Here is a 23,086-nt window from a genome sequence, read left to right on the forward strand (position 1 = left end):
ACAGTCACAAAGGTTTTCTCCTGTTTTCTAGGACTTTTATAGTTTTTATATCTTAAATTTAGGACTCTGAAGTATTCGGAGTTAATTTTTATATATGTTGTGAAAGAAAATTAAAAATATATTTGGTCTTTGCCCTTGTTCTTGGTATAGAGCTCTTAAAACCCGGGGAGTTTCCTGAATGGTACAGGTGGTTTTTGGTTGGTAATGAGATGACCCTAGATAGCTTCAGGATGGGGGACAGCTTGTCAGAAAAAGCAACGATGGGTTAGAGGATTAGAACTTTTAGCACCCTCTTCCCCCAGAGGGGAAAGGGGCCAGAGATTGAGCTCAGTTACCAGTGGCCAGTGATTTAGTCATTCACGTCTCCCTATGGAGATAATGAAACCTCCATAAAGACCCTTTAAAACAGCGGGGTTCAGAGCCAGGCACTGTGGCTCATGCCTATAATTCTGCCACTTTGGGAGGCTGAGGCAGGTGGATGGCTTGAGTTTTAGACCAGCCTGGGTAACATGCCAAAACCCCATCTCTACAAAAAAATGAAACAAAACAAAAAGAACTCTAACTGGGTGTGGTGGTACATTCCTGTAATCCCAGCTACTTGAGGGGGCTGAGGTGCAAGGATTGCTTGAGCCTGGGATTTTGAGGCTGCAGTGAGCTGTGATTGTGCCACTGCACTCCAGCGTGGGTGACAAAGTGAGACCCTGTCTCAAAAAAAAAAATGGGGTTCAGGGAGCTTCTAGGTTGGTGAACACATTGATTTTCTTGGAGAGGGCATGGAAGCTCTGTACTCCCTCTCCCCTTACCTTGTCCGATGCATCTGTTCCATTAGTCTGTTCCTGAGTTGCATATAGTAAAGTTTTTTTTTTTTTTTTTTAAATTCTATGAGTCATTCTAGTGAATTAAGTAATCTGAGGAGTTTAGGGGAACCCCCAAATCTGTAGCTCGTTGGTTCAGAAATATGGGTTGCCCCTGGGACTTGTGAGTTGCATCTGAAGTGAGGGCAGCCTTGTAGGACCTCTTCTGGGATCCCACTAATTTTGGGTGGTATCAGTTTAAGTGAATTGTTGGATAGCCACTTGGTGTTGAAGAATTGGTGGAAACCCTCATACATTTGGTGCCAGAAGTGGTGTTAGAAAAAAAGACATCATAATTGGTGTCAGGAATGGGATTTGCTAGAGCATCTCATGGAACTCAGGAAAGTGCTTTATTTACCATTACCAGTTTATTATAAAAGCTAAAACTGAGGAACAGTCAAGTGGAAGAGGTACTTAGGGCAAAGCTAAGGGTGGAGGGTTGCAGAGCTTCCATACCCTCTCCAGGTGTGCCATTCACCCAGCACATACATGTGTTCACTAACCTGGGAGTTCCCTAAGCCTTGTTTCAGGGATTTTTTGTGGAGGCCTCTTTACATAATGATTGATTACATCATTAGCCATTGGTAATTGAGCTCAATATACAGCTCCTCTCACTCCCCGAAGGTGTGGGTGGGACACTGAAAGTTCTAACCCTCTGATCATGGCTTGATGCATCTGGTGACCAACCCCTGTCCTGGAGCTATCTAGGGGCTCTCTGAGAGTCACCTCATTAGCACAAACTCAGTTTTGATTGAGAAGGGCATGTTAGGAATAACAAAAGACACTGTGTCACTCAGGAAATTCTGAGGGTTTTAGGAGGTTTGGGCCAGGAACCTGGAATAAAGACAACCAAGTATTTTTTATTATACACTGGTGTTTTTTTTTTTTTTTGGGGGGGGGGGGGCTTTGTTTTGTTGTGTTTTCAATTCTCCCAGCACCATTTGTCAAAAAGACCAACTTTTCCCCTATTAAATTATTTTGGGACCTGTCTAAAATACCAGTTGACAGTATATGTGTGAGTTAGGGCTCTCTGGGATTTTTAATGCCAATACCACACTGTCTCAGTTACCATGTTCAGGTCTTATACATGTTTGGTTAAATTTATTTCTAAGTTTTTCATTTTTTTTGATGTCACTGTAAGTGGCATTTCTTCTTAATTTTACTCCCAATTTTTTATTGCTAGTATATTGATAGTATATACAATCGATTTTTATATATTTGTATCCTGCGACCTTGTTAAATGCACTTTTTAGTTCTAGGACTCTTTTGTAGATACTCTGGGGTTTTCTACAAAGGTACTCAGGTCGTTTGTGAATAAAGATAGTTTTACTTCTTCCTTTCCTGTCTGTTCACCTTTTATTTTGTTTCTTATCCCCATTACATTTTCATTATAGGGTTGACTGAAAGCAGTGTGAGTGTTCATCTTTGCCTTTTCTCCGTCTTCAGAGCAGGCATCCAGTCTTTTACTATTAAGTATAATGTTAGCTGTAGTTTTTTCACAGCTGCGGTTTATCAGGGTGAAAAGTTTCTTTTTATTTGTATTTTGCTGAGGTTTTTTTTTTTCATGAACACGTATTGAATTTTGTCAAATCTCTTTTTGGCATCTATTAAGAGTCTCATTTTTCAGCCTGCCAATATGGTGAATGATTGATTGATTATCAGTTATTAACAATTGTGTATTCCTGGAACAGACCTCTCTTGGTCATTGTCAGGCCTCTGAGCCCAAGCTAAGCCATCATATCCCCAGTGACCTGCACGTATACATCCAGATGGCCTGAAGCCACTGAAGATCCATGGAAGTGAAAATAGCCTTAACAGATGACATTCCACCATTGTGATTTGTTTCTGAACCACCCTAACTGATCGATGTACTTTGTAATCTCCCCCACCCTTAAGAAGGTTCTTTATAATTCCCCCAACCCTTGAGAATGTTCTTTGTGAGATCCACCCCCTGCCCCCAAAACATTACTCTTAACTTCACTGCCTATCCCAAAACCTGTAAGAACCAATGATAATCCCACCACCCTTTGCTGACTCTCTTTTCGGACTCAGCCCACCTGCACCCAGGTGAAATAAACAGCCATGTTGCTCACACAAAGCCTGTTTGGTGATCTCTTCACAGGGACATGTGAAACAGTCATTAATCCTTTTTATATACTGCCAGATTGGATTTGCTGAAGCTTTTTAGGATTTTGTAACTCTGTTCATAAGGGACATTGGTTTGCCTTCTTTTCTTGTAAGGTCTGTAGTTCTGGTATCAGGATAGTGCTGGTCTCATAAAATGAATTGGGAAGTGTTCCTTCCTTCTGTTTCCTTGAAGAAGTTTGCATAGTTGTTATTATTTCTTTCTTTCTTTTTTTGAGACAGAGTCTTGCTCTGTTGCCCAGGCTGGAGTGCGGTGGCACAATCTCGGTTCACTGCAAGCTCTGCCTCCCGGGTTCACACCATTCTCCTGCCTCAGCCTCCCGAGTAGCTGGGACTACAGGCATCTGCCACCATGCCTGGCTAATTTTTTGTAATTGTTTTTACTTAATTGTTTGGTAAAATTCACCAACGAAGTCATTTGGTCCGGGAAGTTTCTTTGTGGAAAGATTTTTAACTACGAATTTGAAATCTTTAATAAATACAGGGCTACTTGAGTTACTTCTGTTTGAAAAGTCAAATTCTGTAACATACTTGGAGAGATTTATTCTGAGCCAAATATGAGTGACCAGCTCCAGGAGATCGTGAGAATGTGTGCCCAAGGTGTTCAGTCTACAGCTTGGTTTTATACATTTTAGGGAGACATAAGACATCCATCAGTACATGTAAGATGTGTGTTGGTTCAGCCTGGAAAGGTGGGACAACTGGAAGCAGTGAGGGAAAGGCCTTCCGGGTTATAGGTAGATTCAGTGACGTTCTGATTGGCACTTGGTTGAAAGAATTTATCTAAAGACCTGGAATCAATAGAAGTCAGTGTCTTCGTTGTGGAGACCAAGGTTCTTACTATGCAGATGAAGCCTTCAGGTGGCAAGCTTCAGAGAAAATAGATTGTGTTTCTTGTCAGACTTAAAGGGCCTGTTCTGTCAGTCTCCAGGTCCTGTGTTGATGTTCATGCTGGTCAGCTGTGCCTGAATTCCAAAGGGAAGAGAGTATAATGAAGAATGTCCTACTCACACTCCCACTTTCCACCGTGTCCTGAACTAGTTTCTCAGGTTAGCTTTGGATTGCCCTTGGTGGAGGGGAGGGTCCATCAGTCAGGGAACTTAGAATTTTATTTTTGGTTTACATTTCTTTTTGAGTGAGTTTTGGTAATTTGTGTCTTTTAGGTTGAGTGAGTTTTGGTAATTTGTGTTTTATCTAAGTTTTCAAGTTAATTGCCATAAAATTGTTCATATTATTCCTTATTGTCCTTTTACTGCATTGAATCTATAATGATATCTGATTATTTATTTATTTACTTATTTTGAGACAGAATCTTGCTCTGTCACCCAGGCTGGAGTACAGTGGCGTAATCTCAGCTCACTGCAACCTCCGCCTCCTGGGTTCAAGTGATTCTCCTGCCTCAGCCTTCCTAGTAGCTGGGATTACAGGCATGCACCACTACACCTGGCTAATTTTTGTATTTTTAGTAGAGATGGGGTTTCACCATGTTGGCCAGGCTGGTCTCGAACTCCTGGCCTCAAGGCCGCCTGCCTAGGCCTCCCAAAGTGTTGGGATTGTAGGTGTGAGCCACTGCGCCAGGCTGATGTCTGATTATTTATTTTTGATATTGATATACTGTGTCTTTTTTCTTAAATGCTAGCAAAACAGTGACTTGTTTATCTTTTCAAAGAAGTGGCTTTTGGTTCCTTTTTTTTTTTTTTTTTAATTTTGCTTTTCTTTGTATTTCATTGATTTCTTCACTATTTTCTTCTCTGTTTGCCTCAGGTTTAATTTACTGTTTTTTCTAGCTTCCTAAGGTGAAAGTTTAGGTAATTGATTTGAGGCCCTTTTTTTCTTATAGTTGACCCTTGAGCACCATGGGAGGTTAGGATAGATGACACCCCTACCCGCACCCCTGCCCCCGCCCCTCACAGTTAAAAATCCTCCTATGATTTGACTCCTCAAAAACTGAACTACTAATAGTCTACTGTTGACTGGAGGCCTCACTGATAACGTAAAGCGTTCAATAACACATTTTATATGTTACATATATTATATGCTGTATTCTTACAGTAAAGTAAGCTAAAGAAAAGAAAATGTTACTAAGAAAATCATAAAGAAAATATATTTACTACTTATTAAGTGGAAGCAGGTCATCACACAGGTTATCCTTGTCATCTTCATGTTGAGTAGGCTAAGGAGAAAGAGGAGGGGTTGTCTTGCTGTCTCAAAGGGGTGGCAGGGGTGGAAGGAAATCTGTGTGCAAGTAGACCTGATGTTGTCCAAAGGTCAGCTGCACTTAAATTTTAATGTTTTCATTTGAGCACGTCAGAGATGTCATTAAAAATGACTCAGAGTACTCGTGCCCTTTCTTTGTAAATAAGGATTGATTGGTTGTTGCCAATTCATTTCTGCCTCTAATTCCATTTTTTAAAAAGCCTACTTGTATAATATTTTAGGATCTGTAGATATTTTCTTTTTAAGGAATAGGAAATATATACTAGTAATAACCTGCTGACTAATCTGCTTCCACTCTTGCCCTTTCCCCACACAGCAGCCCAAGTGATCTTAAAAAAGTTAATGGATCACATCACTCTGCTATTTCAGACACTCTTCAGAAACAAAGTGTGTGGGAGGCAGAAATGGCCCCCAAAGCTGTCCACGTCCTAATGCTGGAACCTTACATGGAAACAGGAACTTCGCAGATGTGAGGAAGGTGAAGATCTTACGATGGGGAGATTTTCCTGATGTATCCACTGGGCCCAATGTAAAGACAAGGGTTCATACAAGAGGGAGGCAGGAGGACTCTGAGAAGGAGAAATGACAACAGGAAGCAGAAGTTGGAGAGAAGCAAGGAAGGGGCCATGAGCCAAGGAATATGGACAGCCCCTAGAAGCTGGGAAAGGCAAGGGAGCTCATCTTTCCTAGTACCTCCAGAAGGAACGCAGCCTTGCCAATCCATTTTAGACTTCTGACCTAGAATTGTCAGGTAATCCCTTTAAGCTTGTAGTTATTTGTCCAGCAGCACAAGGAAACTGATACCAAGTGTGTCAGGTCTCGCCTACTCTGGCCACATTGCCTTTTCTCACCCATCTCCCACTGCCTTTCTTACTCTCTCTGCTTGACAAAGCTCATTCTTCTCTCCAACTCATTGTACTCAGTGTTCTCTTTTTGTTCAGAAAGGCCTCTGCTCTAATGTCATCTTAGATAGCTGTTCCCTCATCACTTACACTAAAGCAGGTCTCCCTACTTCCCCCAGCCCCCATCACATTTTTCTATTTTAGCTTCATCTCTGAACTTTTCAGTTCCTGAATTTATATTTTACTTACTGATTATCAGTCAGCCTCCCCCACAGATAAACTCCTTTCCATGGCATTAGGGCAGAGGCCAATTGCCAGGACAGTACCTGGCCCATAGAAGGTGCTTAGCAAATAGTTCATGGGATGACCATGAACCATTTTGGTTGTTGAGGAAGTAACATTGGCAAGATGTCATGGTTAAATAAAACAAGCTTTGATACAGAGCATGTGTAGGTGGCTTGTGTGGTTAAGAAGAGTGATTTGTTCTTGAGATATTGTCAGTCTTATAAATAGAAGGTTGTATCTAGGGTACCAGTACATTTAACCAGTGGAGATTAAAATGTTAGCTTTGTGACTTACCGTTAAACCTATTTCAAAGATATGGCTTTGATGTGTTCCCAAATGGACTTCAAATTCTCTGTCCCACCTGCTACCACAGGGGATGTCTTGGAGGAGCAGAGCTGCCTCTGTTGGGGTGAGCAGAGAATGGCCCCCCCGCTAGTGAGTGGGCAGCTGGTCAGAGAGCCTTGGCTGTTCTCTCTCAGTCCCCTTTCTCCAAGGCTGCCCAGTTATGTGGTGAGGTGGGCATTGTGAGCAGTGGGAGGCTGGAAGGGGTCCTTCCTGCAGGAGACCCCTCTTACGTGAGGCCACAGGAGTGGAATTCACCTCTAGAACTTTGGTCAGCTTGAGTAGAGCTCCGACAGCTAGAAAAGGGAGACTTGAAAAAATTAGAAAAAATTAGATTTTTGTCAGTCTGCTTCTGGAAATTGATACTTCGTAGTAGTTTGCCTTCTCAGGGCTTTCTCTGGGAACTGGCATTAGTCTAGATTGAGGTTAGTAAATTTTGTGTATAAAAGACCAGATATTTTAGGCTTTGTGTGCCTCTTAACAATTTTTGTCACCTATTCTTTGTTTCATCTTTACAACTCTTAGAAAAGATAGAAAAGCTGGTGCAGACTGGCCTGCAGGCTCTGTTTTGCTGTCTTCTGGTTCAGACTCCATTTTTCTCTGTTTGTTCCGGCTGGAGGAGCTGGGGTCAGTTACACTGGGCTTTGCAGGAAGAAGCTGGAGAGGCCTGGCCATGGAAGCAGTTTTTCTTGACATAAAAATGCTCATTTTTTCTTGTGTGCTTGGTGAGTGATCTGGAAACAAGTTGTACAACTCATAGTTGTACAACTCATAGAAGTATTTTGTTCAGCGATAGTGTCGTTTGGGTGAATGCTAGATTCGAAGGCCAATACTAATTAGGATCATCTTGAGGTTTATGGTTCTTGAAAACTCCCTGAGTTGAAGTTTCATTTGAATAATGTATTGCTTTTTGGGGTAAAATAAGTTTGAAAGAGATGGAGGTAGTCAGTATGTTTGCATTCTCTAAAGAAAAAGGCAACACGATTAATAAATACCAGTATTATTTACTCATTAAGTTTTATATTAATGGATATTATATTTGTTACCTTTTCGTGACTATAAACATTTGGTGATTTTTTTTTCTCTTGAATTATGTGAAATACCTGTCAATTTGTTTTGTTTTGTGACAGATAGGACACGTGCCTATTAGGTGTCTTTCTTGTTCATTGTGGTTTTGCTGCAGAAGGTAGTTACTGTTCTGGAGGATCAGTCCAGCTGGTCATAGGTGTTAAAGTTCTCTCTGTTCCTGCTGGTCATAGCATGAATGCCTTTCAGCTCAGTGTAATCTCCAGGATTTGTTCATTTCATAGCTCCCTGGTTTTTCTTTCTCTGGTAATTTTCTGTGAATCGGGAGTTTACTGTTTCAGTCTAAGCATTAGGGAACCCTAGTGCAGACTATTGGAGCTCTTTCTCTGAGAGGTTCCCCCCCCTTTCCGTTTATCTGCCCTGCAAATTCCAGCCTCCTCAGCCTCCCTGCACTCTGATCTCAGATCAGCAAGACTACGGTTCATCGTTGGGGTACCCCTGCCTTGCACCAGTCTGTCTGGTGTCTTCAGGAAGAAAACAAGGATAGTCACAGGATCCCAGACAGTAGTCTTTTACTACCTGTTGATCAATATCTGAAAGAACCATTTCATATATTTTGAGGGAGGGGATCTAGTACCAGTTACTCCATTGCAGCCACAGGTGCAGGTTCTTAGTTCCCATTAGTGGGGAATGGTATTGAAGAACCAAGATCTGGGTACAACATGTGCTCACTGTTTTATGGGTGTCTTTGCTTCTCAAGACAGACCTAAGAAATAAGTAGATAAATTACATTACATATTCACACACACATTTGTACAACTATTTCTGTACTTACATGTTGAAAACCATGAGTTTATATTGTTACCTCCATTTCCAGTTTATCACCACAGGATTCATTCCTACCTTCTCCCTTTCCATATTTGTCATACCTTCAATATATTGACTCATTTGCTCAATCCTGTAATATACTGAAAGTAGTTTCAGAGTTGCTGATCCATACCACTGTGGTAAACATACCTTTTATCCAGAGCTTATTACCTATTGACACTACAGTCCCTGACTTAAAATGGTTTGACTTAGTGATTTTTCAGTTTACGATGGTGCAAAAGTGATACACATTCAGTAGAAATTGTAACCCTGTTTTAAGTGGAGGAGCATCTGTAAAACGCATTTTCCAGTTGTGAGATTTTCAACATCTCATGAATTTATTGGGATGTAATCCCATTGCAAGTCAAGGAGTATCTGTACTTTATATCTTTGGACTGAGGTGTGTCATACTGTAATATACAATACTAAAAATACTAAAAATACTGTGTGAAGAGTTACTTAGGTTATTTCTTCTTTATTGTGGTTCTGTTTTATTCATTAGAGGTAAAGTTAGGTTTCCTCCCTCCTATTTATTTTATTTTCGATATATAAAATATTAATATGGTTTCAGAAGTCTAAACTATACAAAGAGGTATAATCATAGAAGTGTCAGGACCCACTTCCTCCCTCCAATCTCTTCCCTCCAGTTCCTACCCTTGAGGGTGTTAGTGAGTCTCATTAGTTTCTAGATTATCCTTCATGTTTCTTTCTGCACAATTAAGGCTATAACTATTTGTTCACCTATTTCCATTCTTTCTTATGCTAGTAGCATTCTGTATCTATTCTTGCCCTTTATTTTTTGCAGTTAACAATACCTCCTCCCAGCACTTTGGGAAGCCGAGGTGGGTGGATCACCTGAGGTCAGGAGTTCGAGACCAGCCTGGCCAACGTGGTGAAACCCCATCTCTACTAAAAACACAAAAATTAGCCAGGTGTGGTGGCAGGCCCCTGTAATCTCAGCTACTCGGGAGGCTGAGGCAGGAGAACTGCTGGAACCTGGGAGGCGGAGGTTGCAGTGAGCCAAGATCACGCCATTGCACTCCAGCCTAGGCCAACAACAGCAAGACTCAGTCCCAAAAAAACAAAACAAAACAAAACAAAACAAAGCAAAAAAGTACCTTCTAGAAATCAGTCTCTGTTAGTTCATTGAAATGTAGTGATGGCTGGAAGTGTATGAGAGTTCTGTGAGATTTTTTCAAGATGCAGGTGTTACTATAGGTTTCATGCTGATGAAACTAATCTGATTCTATTGAAGAGGGAGAGGTGTCATAACGTTTCAGAAAGAAGCCTTGAAGTAGGCCTTCAAGAGGGACTGAGATGCTGGACAGAAATGGAGGGTTTTGGTTTTGGTTAGTGAAAGGATATTTCACTTTGAGGAAAAGTGACATCTGATTTATTAGAGCCTTGAATTCTGATAGAAATTCTGTGGCAGAATAGTCCCTTTCATCAAATGGGCAGGTAAAATTTTACTGGGTGAGTTTCCAAGATAGAAATTTTTTATTTAATTGGAGTAAAAGGCGGATGTAGGCTCTGGAAGAGGAGATCAATGAAAGCAATTACAAGTTGGTATTCTTCTTGAGCATCTAGTGCTCTAGAAGCTGTGATAGTAGTCATGTTATACCAAGAAGGTCATGCTCCTTAATTTCACTTGATCCTCTCCAAACCTTACCTAGAAACTTTCTGTAATAATTAGAGCTAACTCTTTATCTCCAATCAATTTCTTCCCTTGAGAACAGATGTGGACTGAAGCAGAACCAATTTGTAATCATTTCTAATAGATCATCCAGTTAGATAATGAGCTCTCAGCTCCATCTAACAAAACATTTTCACAAATTAACTTAAACTATAAGCCTGTTAGGATTGCCTGAATCCAGTGATTTTGAATTTTTCTGAAATTCCCATAGTTTACTCTGTTTGCCAGCTTTATATATGGGTTGATAGCCTAAAACTTCAGTTCTCATCCCCATATCCATGCACGACTCTGTTGAAAGAAAGAGAAGACTCTTCTGCAATCCGAGCTGGAGCCCTTCAGTTGACCTTGATTTGATTTCTTAGAGGAATGTACCGTGCTGGTTAGCTCAAGCTAATCATGGTCCACTCCTGGATGTGGGGGTAGATACATCTTCTTCCAAAGTATATGGATTGTGGGGAGCTAGGAGGGCAGACATCAGAACAAAAATAAGGCTGCCATCAGAAAATGGGAGGAGGGAAGTTGGAGAGGATGTTAAGGTAGGTAGTTAGTATTCATACCTGTTAAGCATTTCTACTGTAAACTCTCTTCATCAGGGCTCAACTACAAAGAAAACACATGAATTTCATTAATTAATTCATGTATTTAATATTTCTTAGAGGGAGCCTGCCGTGTGTCAGGTACTGCCATGTGTCTAGGATCTGAGGACAGCAGTAAATAACAGAGAAATAATCTTCGCTCTGTGGAGCCTCCATAGGCAGAGTGGGGAGGGACCATCCCATTTTGCTAAGAGGATGTGCGATAGTGTTATTGAATCTCATATGATGTTTATGTGTGAACATTGACTTGATACAGCTTGTAAATGATGTGTTGAAGGCCCTTGTGTGTACAAAGGTGATAAGAAGGAAATAGATGGCATAGAAATGAAAACAAGTCATTGACTTGATCATTCTGACTGATGTTTATAAATCTAAAAATGAAAGTATATTGCAATTAGGGAGCAAATAATATGGCTGTCCTCTTTTCAACAAAATTAAGAGCCATCAGTGTTTTCAAAAACATTGCATTTCTACAATGCAAGTGCAAGAAGAACCAGAAATAGTGATGGTAATGATGATCTGCTAGAGATATATTTGAAACTTAGATTCAGTTTTATAAACCTGTGCAATCCAAGTTCATTTCTTTTTGTTTTTGGGAGACTGAGTCTGTGCGATTGAGATTCATTTCTTTTTTTGTTTTTTTTGGAGACCGAGTCTTGCTCTGTCACCCAGACTGGAGTGCAGTGCAGTGGTGCAGTCACGGCTCCCTGCAACCTCTGCATCCCAGGTTCAAGTGATTCTTGTGTCTGAACCTCCTGAGTAGCTAGGATTACAGGCGTGCACCACCATACCCAGCTTATTTTTGTATTTTTAGTAGAGACAGGGTTTTGCCATGTTAGCCACACTGGTTTCAAACTCGTGGCCTCAAGTGATCCACCCACTTTAGCCTCCCAAAGTGTTGGGATTACAGGCATAAGCCGCCGTGCCTGGCCAATCCAGGTTTATTTCTGTCTGTTAACAGTTTCGTTCAAATGATGTAGCCTTTTTAGGTGTGTTTGTGTATGTGTGTGAGTATATATTTGTATATTTATAATATGTATGTGTTTGTAGGGGTGTGTGTGTGTGTATGTGTGTGTATACATGTACATGCATATACCAGGAAAATATAAAATAGCAATATGGGTTTGTTATGTTTAAATTTTTATTAAAATTTCTAATAAAGTTGTTTTTTCACTATTCTTTATTTTTCTTTCAATTGTTTGTAAATTGACCTAAATATGAAATAAAGATCTAAGGAGTCCATTGGCCCCAGCCCATAGAATGTTGGTTACTTTTCCTGTTCTACTGAGGGTTAATGTAATATACCTGTGTGGATCATCATCCACAGTGGTTGATGACTAGGCATTCGTTTGAAGCACACATGGACTATTTATGAAAATTAGCCATCTGCTATGCCATAAAACCTCCACAGATTTCAGAGGACAGCTATCATCAGACCACATTCTGTCACCACAGGCAGTGAAGTTAGAAGTCATTAACAAAAAACGTGATTAGAAAAAGTCCCCTACATTGGGAAATTTAAGATAACTTCTAAATAACTTACAGCTCAACAAATGAATCTTAATGGAAATTAGAAAGCATTCAGAACTAAATGCTAACAAAAAATACTTTAAAAATTGTATAATATAGCTAAGGTTGGACTTCAGGAAAGAAAAAAGGCTGAAAATGAATAAACTAAGCATGTACCTTAAGTGACAAAAATAACTACAGAATAACCCAAATAGGGTAGAAGAAAGGAAATGAAGTGAGCATAAACTAACGACATGGAAAACACATGAAGTAGTAAGGATAATAAAGCCCAGAGCTGGTTCTTTGAAAAGTCAAATAGTCAAACTTTTGGCAAGATTAATCGAGAGTGAGGGAACAAATACACAATATTCAGATTGGAAAAGGAGCCATAGATATACATTCCACAGAGATTAAACTGGTAAGATAATGTTAAGAATGACTTTGTGCCAATAAAGTCAAGATCTTAGGTGGAATAGATAAATTACTAGAAAATAAAAATTAACCAAAACTGACTTAAGAAATAGAAAACTTTAGTAATACCAGAGCAGTATGGAGATTGAAGCAGCAGTTACAGATCTTTCCACACAGAAAGCACCTGGCCACAATGACTTCAGAAGAATGTTACACCTAAGCATTCATGCAGCAGATAATTCCAATCTTTACATACTCTGAGAAAATAGAAAAAGAGAGTCTTTTCCAGCTCTTTTTACGAAGCTAGGGTACCCCTGACAACCACCACGTAAGAGCAGCAGGAAAGGAAAACAGACTGGTTTCCTGGTCCTCGATGGAGATATTCCAGGACTCAGGAGAATCCCCACTTTATCCAGGGTTGCTTGCGGGTTAAGATGTGGATTTAGCCACATGGAAATCATTGTTTATCTTGACCTGATTATTTGACTTTATTGCAGAGAATAGAAGCCTGTTTGGAGTGGGATCAAGAGACCAGGGTGTTCGAATTGGCAGCACATGTACAAAAATTAGAATGATTGAAATGATGACAATACACTGCATAATAACCCCCTACAATTTTGTGAAGCATTTCATCTTTTACTTCTGAGAAAAATGCAACTTAAAATTACCATTTCTCATTTACTAGATTGCCACAATTTAATAAGTGTATTAGGGTTCTCCAGAGAAATAGTATCAATAGACTATAAAAGATTTATTGTGAGGAATTGGCTCACAGGATTATGGAACTGAGATGTCCCACAGTCTACATCTGCAAGCTGGAGACCCATGAAAGCTGGCGGTGTAATTCAGTCTGCATCCAAAGGCCTGAGATTCATGGGAGCCAATGTAAATCTAGTCCAAGGGCAGAAGATGAGATGAGACATCCCAACTCTTATCAGTGGGGCGGAAAATAGAGGCCAGTTCCTTCCTCCTCCACCTTTTGTTCTTTTCAGGCCGTCAGGGAATTGGATGATGGCTACCCACATTGGGAGGGCTGCTTCTTCACAGTTCATGAATTCAAATGCTAGTTATCCAGAAGAACCTTTACCCACACACCAAGAAACTATTTTATCGGGGCACCCTGTGGCCCAGACAAGTAGACACATAAAGTGAGTCATGACAGCAAGTATGACAATGCCATGTACTGGTGCCAGCGTGTGGATGTGGAGCCACTTGGCGTTCCATATGACCTGGCAACTGATTTTTGATGGATGCGACTTAAAAACAGAGCTCCCCTGGCTGGGTTGGGGATGTTTCTAGGCCTTCAGGAGGTGCACAGATGGGTTTAAAGGATCTGTCTAATACATAACGTGTGCCCTGTCATAAAACTCTTCAGGCTGAACTGGAGGTTCCAGTTCTCTTTCTCTTTCATAGTTGCCTCTTCCACAATGGAAAGTCATTCCTGATCTTTGCTTTGTTGCTCCAGGCAGGGGAAAAAAGCCTATTAATTGCCAAAAAAGAGGCCTTTAAAATATTAATGTTGAGAATTTCAACTGGGAATTTCAGCTGGGATTCTTACTCTGGCAGTTTCTGGTTCTTTGCTTTCAACATAGTTCGAAGACTGTTTACTAGAGTTGTTGGGAAATTGTTAGATGTTTCTTGATTATGATGTGATTTTTCACCAGAGTGCTGAAGGAATGACATTGCTGTAGTAAACGTCTTCCTTGTTTATGTGAAAAGGTTTTCTCAGCATGAGTAAAATTGATGGTAAATCCTGCCTCACTCTAGCAGTAAATAATACTCATTCATGGATAGATGAAATAATGAGAGGAGGGGAGGTAGTCCCATCTATCTCATTGTGATGCATTTCTAATAAAAGTTTATATTTAGTATTTAATAGTTATCAAATATGAAATATATTTTTGCTTTTGTCAGTTCTGTACTAATAATACTTGTAATGAAAATTCAGATGAAAACTTTTAAACTTGGCACTTTATAGGGAATTTAATAAAAATTAATTTAATTTGCATACATATTTTGTTGCAAAGAAATGTGACAGAATGACCAATACAATATTTTAAAGTACAAATACCAGTTATATCAGGAAAAAAAAATGGAAGGAAAGTGGAGCAAAAATACCAGTTGATGAAGAAAGGAGATGATGTAACATTTTTTATATTGAGAAATAAAAAATGAAATGCTAAGTCAACTGACTTGGACAACTGTGACCCCCTTTTGGAAAGGGGGAAATCTGGAGGTCTGAGGAAAATCTGAGGTCTCAGCCATGACAGGATGGGAGGTCAGACATCTCTTGTGATACCGCCTCCCTGGAGAACTGCCATTAGGCTTTCTTTCCTGAAGGTTAAACAAACAGCCCTTTGGAAAGACTTGCTCCATTGCTGGTATCAATCTACTGCCTGGTGCTGCCCCTGCCTTTTGTAGTTTTAACTGCTCACCAGCATTCTTTCCTGATAAGAGAGCAAGAACCACTGGGAAGGTTACGAAGGATTCACAGTGAGGGTTCTTGTGTCCTCTGCTTCACCTTTGACATCAGAGGGCTGAAAACTCTATCCTCGGGCCATGCGAACGCCCCCGTCTTTTGTAAGTGACCCAGGAAAGTACATGAAGCTCAATTGTGCACATGCATTTCTCCTTTTATAATATTCATGACTCTTAGCGCTTATTAAATATGTACATTCAGCCACGTTGTTCAGCATAAATTCCACTTCCTTTTGCCTTTCCCTTGAAGTGTCTGTTTCCGGCTTCTGGCCAGAGGCCGTGCTTCCCGGCCTGTCAGTATGGCACAAGCCGCAACCCTTTATGAGAAATAAAACTCTCCTTTCCAAATTTATGAACCTCCTCATTCTTCAGTTTACAGTTTTTAAGGATGGGTTTGTATGTTTTATTTATTTTTTTGAGACAGAGTCTTGCTGTGTTGCCCAGGCTGGAGTGCAGTGGTACGATTTTGGCTCACTTCAACTTCCACCTCCTGGATTCAAGCAATTTTCCTGCCTCAGCCTCCCAAGTATCTGAGATTACAGGCGCCCACCACCACTCCTGGCTAATTTTTGTGTTTTTAGTAGAGTTGGGGTTTCGCCGTTTTGGCCAGGCTGGTCTTGAATTCCTGACCTCAAGTGATCCACCTGCCTCAGTCTCCTAAAGTGCTGTGATTCCAGGCGTGAGCCACCACGCACAGCCTGTTTGTATGTTTTAAATGTGGATGATTTTGAGAACCAATTCACTGAGAATGTAGATTCCACTGGATTCATTGAAGATGGCATATCAGTTTTGTTTAAAAATGTCAGTGTTCATACTGCACAGAAATCTTTGAAACTACTTAAACTTACGATAAAAAATTTTAAATGTCAGCATAAAAATGTTCAAAGGAGCACATACTTTCAAAATTCTTTTAGCAATAATAGGAACAAAAACGTTGAAGACCACTTGCTTAAAGCATTAGATCTCAAGGGGGACATTAACACTCACAGTGGAGCCTTTTGGAATTTCAGGGACATTTTTGGCTGTTGAGGAGCTTTATTGACATGGTTAGTGGGGGCCAAGGAAACTAGACATCATGCAGTGCATAACAAAGAATAGTGTGTTTTCCCATAACTTCTCTAAAGTTCATTGGAGTAGTCTACTGCAAATATAAGTATCGAAATTTAATATATACTAATTCTAAAGAATATTTAAAAGAAGGAATTTATTAAACTGAAATTTTAGGAGAGGGCCATTATAGCAGGTTGTGTTTAAAATATATGTTTTCTCAAAATTGTTAAATAATGTATCAATTCCCTGCATTGTCTACTCAGTGTACTATACATTTCCAACTATATATTTAGATGAAAAGAGTTCGCAATAGATAATACAAAAGCAGTACAAGTTTTTACAGATATGTAACAGGAGATACAAAGTTCATTTGAAATGTCTGAGAACCGGATACTAAATTGTTAGGAACACTTGAAATACAAGGAACATATGAAATCTTATTGAATCTTACACTTTCTCTTAGAATAATCTCTCAGATAAATCTCATTGGCTACGATACTGCCACTCATAAAGCTTATTATACGTTCTCAAATAAAATGGTATTTATGACATTATTGAATATTGTGACATGGTCACCGCCTTTAATACCCCTCTGTACTATTTTCACCTTTTTCTCCAAAACACTTATCCCCTTCCATGTAGATTACTTATTTGTTATGTTTATTTTTTACTCTTTTTGCCTCCCTTGCTTGGAGACAGTGTAGGAGGAGGGCATGGGAGGTCAGGTCTTCTGAAGAGTTTGGCATAAAAAGGAGGAAAAAAGTGTTAGCTGGAGGGGGTAGGGTGCATGGAATCAGGAAACTTAAAAAAAATTTAACTGAAGTATAATGTGAACATACAGAAAATTGCACAAATTAAAAGCATATAATTCTGTAAATGTCTACAAAATGAAATCCCAGCACACCACAGTCATCCCACATGTCCCTTCCTTATCATTACCCATCTCCCACCCAAAAGACATTGGCAATTACTATGACTTTTATCACCAAATACTAATATTGCCTATTTTCACACTTTATGTAATTGGAATTATGCAGGCTGATCTCTTCCACTGAATGTATTTGCAGGATTCAGCCTGTACCATTCATCTAGGAGTAGTACAGTCCTGTTCCTTGTAGAAATATTTCATAATTTGTCTGTTCTACTGTTTGCTTGTTGTTTGAGGTGTTCCTAGGTTTTAGCTGTTACTAATAGTGCTGCCCCTGACTATGCTTGTACATGTCTTTTAGTACACATATCATACATTTTTTTTTGATGAGTGTGTATATTTGGAGTGGAATTGCTTTCCAAAATGATTGTACTGGTTTTACTCCCAGCAGTCTTAAGTCAGAGGTCTCATTGCTTTACACCTTCACCAATACTTTATACAGTATCTTGACTGTTGTTGGCACTTTGCATTTTCATCTTATTAATTTCCAGAAAAACTGGGACTTTTATTGGAACAACATTTAATCTGTTAATTTGGAGAGAATTTACATCTTTTTAGTATGGACTATTATAACACATGAACATAGTATGTTCTTTTATTTGGGGCTTCTTTATTTCAATAAGATTTTTCAGTTTTTGTGTCAGAGTCTTCTGTGCCTCTTGTTGGATTTATTCTTTCACTCCTTGATTTTTGGATGTTTTGTAAGTGGTGTCTTTTTGAAATTTCACATTCAAATTTATTTTGCTAGTATATAGAAATACAGTTGATTTTTGTATATTGAGCTTATGTCCAGGAACCTTACTAAATTTACTTGTTTTCATGGTTTGAAAATTCTTTAGGCTATTCTTCATATGCAGTTAAGTCATCTGCTAATAATGACAGTTTTATTATTATACCTTTCAATGCTTGTAAGTTTTAAGTTGGTCTTATCACACTCACTAGGACATCTATTACAGTGTTAGGGAATACCCTTGTCTCTTTCTTGGTCCCTGGGAGGAACCTTTTAGTAATTGACTATTACAGATTATGTTAGCTGTAGGTACTTTACAGTTACTTTTTATTATAAAGATCCCCTTTTCTTCCTAGTTTGCTAAGATAATTTTAATCAGGAATGAGTGTTGATTTTTAGATATTACTAGAAAAGCACAAATGATAAAAGAAAAAATTTATAATTTTGATTAATTTTAATCAAAATTTGTGCTTCAAAAATCAAGAAAGTAAAAGGCAAGCCACAAAAATGAAGAAAACATTTGTAAATCATATATTTTAGAAAGGGCTTGTATCTAAGATATAACTTAGAATTCAATAAGCAGAAAACAAATTACCTGGTTTTAAAAAAAATGAACAAGATTTGAATGGACATTTCACTACAGCAGCTGTTTGAGTGGCCAGTAAGCACATGAAAAGTGTTTAACCTCATTAGTCATTAGGGAAATGCAAATTAAAATCCTTATAGATACCACTTCACACTCACTGTAGGTATAATAAAAAAGACAGACAATTGTTGGTGACTAGGAAAACAGAGACCCTCAAGCTTTGCTGATAGGAATGTGAAATGGTGCAGCCAACCTAGGCAAACAGCTTGGCAGGGTTGTTTTTTTTTTTTCTTTTCTCCAAGTTAAACAAAAGTTTACAGTATGACCTAGTAATTCTACTTCTTTGTGTTTATCCAAGACAAATGAAAACATTTGTCCACACAGAAACTTGTAAGTGAATGTCCATATCAGCATGAGTCATAGTAGCCAAAAAGTGGGAATGATATGAATATCTGTCATCTGATGAAGGGATAAGCAGAATGTTTATATGTTCATATAGTGGAAGACTTCATGCTTATAACATGCATGAACCTGAAAAGCATGCTATATGAAAGAAAACAGACAAAAACCACATATTGTATCAAATTATTTATAGGAAATGTCCAGAAAAGGCCAATTCTTGGGAACATAGATGAGTGGTTACATGGTGCTGGGGTGGGAACAGAAGTGACTGCATATGGGCATGAGAGATCTTTTTGTGATATGGAAGTGTTCTAAAATTGGATTGAGGTGATGGTTGTAGAACTTTGTAAATGTAGTAAAAATTGTTGAATTCTATACTTAAAGTTGCTGAACTCTATTAACATATTCCTCAGTGAAGATGTTAAGGAATGAGTATTGAATTTTATCAAATACTTTTTCTGCAACTAATGAAAATGTATATGATTTTCACCATTATCTCATTAATTTGGTGAGTCCCTTTAGTGGGCTCTCTTGTTTGTAGTTCCTTTTTCTCCAAGATCTTGGCTTCAAAGTTCTGGCTGAGCCAGTAGTCTTCACTGCCGGTGTTTGTCTCCCCAGTTCCAGGAGATTACCGAGATTTTGAGCTGCTACTTTGTGCTATGGCTTTTATACTCTCTTTCCCCCACCAGTTTATAACTCAGTGTATGTTTTGGGGGGAAAGCAGAGGCTTACCATAGTTTCCCTTCTCTGGCTTTTCAGCCTCTTACATCCTGGCTGCATTAGTTGCTGAAGCAGCTGTCTTACATACTTTCTCCAGTGTTTCATGGAAGAATTGGTCTGATGATAACCTATTCCATCATAGCTAACAGTGGAACTCTGTGTGAGTTTTTTTTTTTTTTTTAAGATGTCAGTATTACAGCATTGCTGTGTGCTGATGGGAATGAACCTCTAAGGAGGGGCAGTATTGACGCCAGCCAAGGAGAGAGCTTAAGTGCTGGAGTGAGTGATGTCCCCAAGGAGATTAGAAGGGGTTGAATCCAGTGCACAAGGGGATGGATTGGCCTCCCTCATGATGTTACAGGATTCCTTAGATGCCACTTTGCTAGCCAGAAATCTTTGCTGCCCCTGCCACCTCTGTCCGGGCCTCACTCAGGCCCCTGGACTTACTCCACCCACTTGGCCTGGCAGGTTGTGCTTGGCTCGCACCCACTTGAATCCTATGCCTGCTGCAGCTCCACGCTCAGCTTGAGGCTGGACTGGGCATGCCACAAATGGTTTCCGTGTCAGGCACCAGTGTCTAGACAAGGGGAATGTGGTGTCACCCAAAAACTCAGAGATACCAGCATTCATGGAGCCCCAAGGGGTGTTACAATTCTTGCTTGGGGAGTCCTGAGGTCTGGGCCCCCAGAAATGTTGCAGCTCTTCACTCTCATAGCTTGGCTAGCGGGAGCGTGTTACAGCTCTTTTATCCCCATTGCCCGCAGCTTGGCGAGCCGGCCAGGGGTGTCACAACCCTTTCATTCCTGCTGCCTGCAGCTCAGCGAGTTCCAGGTCCTTGTCCTGCGACCAAGAGGAATGAGGTGCATGGACACCAGAGAGTGAGTAAGGCAGAGAAGAATTTTATTGAGTGACATAAGGAAAGCTCTCAGCTGTGAGAGGGGACCCAAAGTGGGTAGCCACCTGTGAGGCTGGGTCTGGGGTTTTTATGGGTTAGAATGGGTGCGTGTGTGCTGATTCATCCCTGGGTGGGCTTGGAAAAAGCACTCTTTGATTGGTTAAAAGGCATCATCCAGAAGGAACCAATCAAGAGAGTGATGGTAATATGGGGATAGAAGTTTTCTCTCTGTTTGTAGACAAAGTTTTCTCTCTGTTTGGAACCAGCAGCTCGATTTTTAAACTGTCATTGGCTTGAAGGTTGGGTCTCACTGGGGACGCATCCCTGTCTGCCAGGGAATTTGTCTGTCTCCTGTCACTCTCAATGAGTTAGTTCATTCATAGTAACAGGAGGCAGGGCGGAATATATAGGTTCAAGTCCTGGGTAGATAGCTTTGGTGTCAAGTACTGGTAGAATTTCTTTTCTGGCTTTTGGTAGGATTGATAGGAAGTTTTAAGATTGGTGGAGAGGGAAGTTGTGACATGGTCTATATGTGAGTAGGAGAGTGGATGAACTCAGGAAATACAGTAGAATTGCTGGGCATCAGAATGGCCCACTTGAGATGAGTGGTTATAAATGTAAAATATTTAAATTTACAAAGTAATGGAACTGAGAAATACTGGGCCTCAAAGAAGAGTTTGGCATCGAGTTACATCATTTATTTGTTTTTGGTGGTGCCAACATTTTTCTTTGTGACATATTCTTCATGGAAAAATTAATGATGAAGACATGTATCAGGCATCCCAAAACATTTAGACTTGCATATTTAGCCCCCACGACCCAACCTAAGCAATACAATATTACAAATAAAATAGAAGTCCTTTGTGTACCCATTGCCAATCACACCCCAGCCCCCATAACCACCAATTGAATTTATCATCTGTGTGTTTTATATCCCTGAATAGCATTATTGTTTTTAAAATTTGTGTTTATTATCCTGTGTATCTTTCTGTAATTATACTTTTTCAATAGTATTATTCATTAGATTTATCTGTATTTACTCTAATTCTTTCATGTTCATGCTGTACAAGTAACATTCTATTTATAATTATGTCCTTGTTTTATTCTCCTATGGATGGATATTTAGGTTATATCCATTTTTTTGCTAGGCTTTGTATGCTTCCTTGAATGTTATTGTACGTGTTTTCTTGGGTGTGTGAGAGATTTTCTAGGGTGTACATATCTAAGATCCGATGGATGTGAGGCTATGTGCTTTGTCAGCTGAGGTTCTCCCTCCCCCTGGAAGTGTGTGAGATCAGAATGCCCCTACCCTATCCCTTACTTAAGGTATTATGTATCATCATGATTGATTTATAATAGACTAATAGGGGCAAATAGCTGAGTGTATGCCTTCTATGCTGTAATTTTACTTTGTTGTTTGTCTGTTTGTTTAATTGGGGACCCATCTTTTCTCAGATTGTTAATTTTTCTAAAGATCTTCTTTGTTCTCAGAGTTAATTATCCCTTAAGAATTCCATGTGTTTATTTTTCTCTGTTCCAAAGTTACGATTCTGTGCTAAAGTCATAATTATGAAATTGTCAGTTTGTTCATACTTTAAATCTATGCTTCTTCCATGTGGTTGACTGTCCCCAAGGCAGGCATCCACGAAGTTAGAGGGACTGACCAAAGTGTAATCTGCCCTTTTTACAGGGTTGGCATTTGTGCTAATACACTGCAAAAGCAGTGGTGGATAAACTGACAGGACCTTGCAAAGAAGCAAGATGGTGTCACCAATTTGTTGTTCTTTATGTTAACGTTAATGAGTTCATTTGTATTTTTAAATGAATAAACATTTAAACAATTTCTTAGTTTTGATTTCTAATAGTGTAACTATAGATCAGTAGATGCCAGCTATAGTGTCTTCCTTTAAGAGCATGAAGGGGCCTGAGACCGAAAGCTGGAGAAGCAATGCTTTAAGCACATGAGTAGACAAATACTTTATTCTTGCTGAACATGGTCATTGGGAAGGAAAACTTAGGTAATGTCATTCTGTTAAAAGATGAATTAGGCTGATCTTGAAGTTGTATATTAATCTTAAGTAAATTTTCAATTCTTTGCCTTAAAATTTTGTTTACAACTAGATTATATTTGTAAATAAAATACTTTGCAGGTGCTGACCTTAAGGAAAGAGCCAAAATGAGTTCCAGTGAAGTTGGTCCTTTTGTCTCCAAAATAAGAGCAGTGATTAATGATATTGGTAAGCACTATTAAATTCTTCTTTCAGCATGCTGAAGGTGATCTTAAGTGTCGAATTTAAACAGTTACACATTATATATAAGCATTGGTTAAATATTTATATAATTAGATAATCATGACCTGTAGCTGTTTGTTTTAAAACTGCACCTAATATATTTAATTTGAAAAATTATGTAAAATATTTAATAATTACAGATGTCTTTTATGTATGATAAAATATGAAGGTATTTATTAGACAATAATAATAATTTGCCATAAGTCTTTGACTTAACAA

The 23,086-nt window shown here is 39.3% G+C and overlaps 1 protein-coding gene across 10 annotated transcripts in view; it reads left to right on the top strand.

The window, feature by feature from the left end:
* The window catches only part of AUH (AU RNA binding methylglutaconyl-CoA hydratase), a 143,879-nt gene that overhangs the window by 17,818 nt on the left and 102,975 nt on the right, over positions 1-23,086 (top strand). For 7 of the 10 annotated variants that reach the window (XR_004177791.1, XR_002517700.2, XR_004177793.1 and 4 more), the window contains one exon: positions 22,727-22,813. The exons of the other annotated variants lie outside the window; for them this stretch is intronic. Coding sequence is in view for 2 of the 7 variants with exons in the window: in XM_003911962.3 (XP_003912011.1) it covers positions 22,727-22,813 (87 nt within the window). In the remaining 5 variants the exon portion in view is untranslated. The remainder of the gene's footprint in view (positions 1-22,726; positions 22,814-23,086) is intronic. 10 annotated transcript variants of the gene reach the window in all.

The sequence above is a fragment of the Papio anubis genome, chromosome 13, assembly GCF_008728515.1.
Source record: "Papio anubis isolate 15944 chromosome 13, Panubis1.0, whole genome shotgun sequence".
NCBI lineage: Eukaryota > Metazoa > Chordata > Mammalia > Primates > Cercopithecidae > Papio > Papio anubis.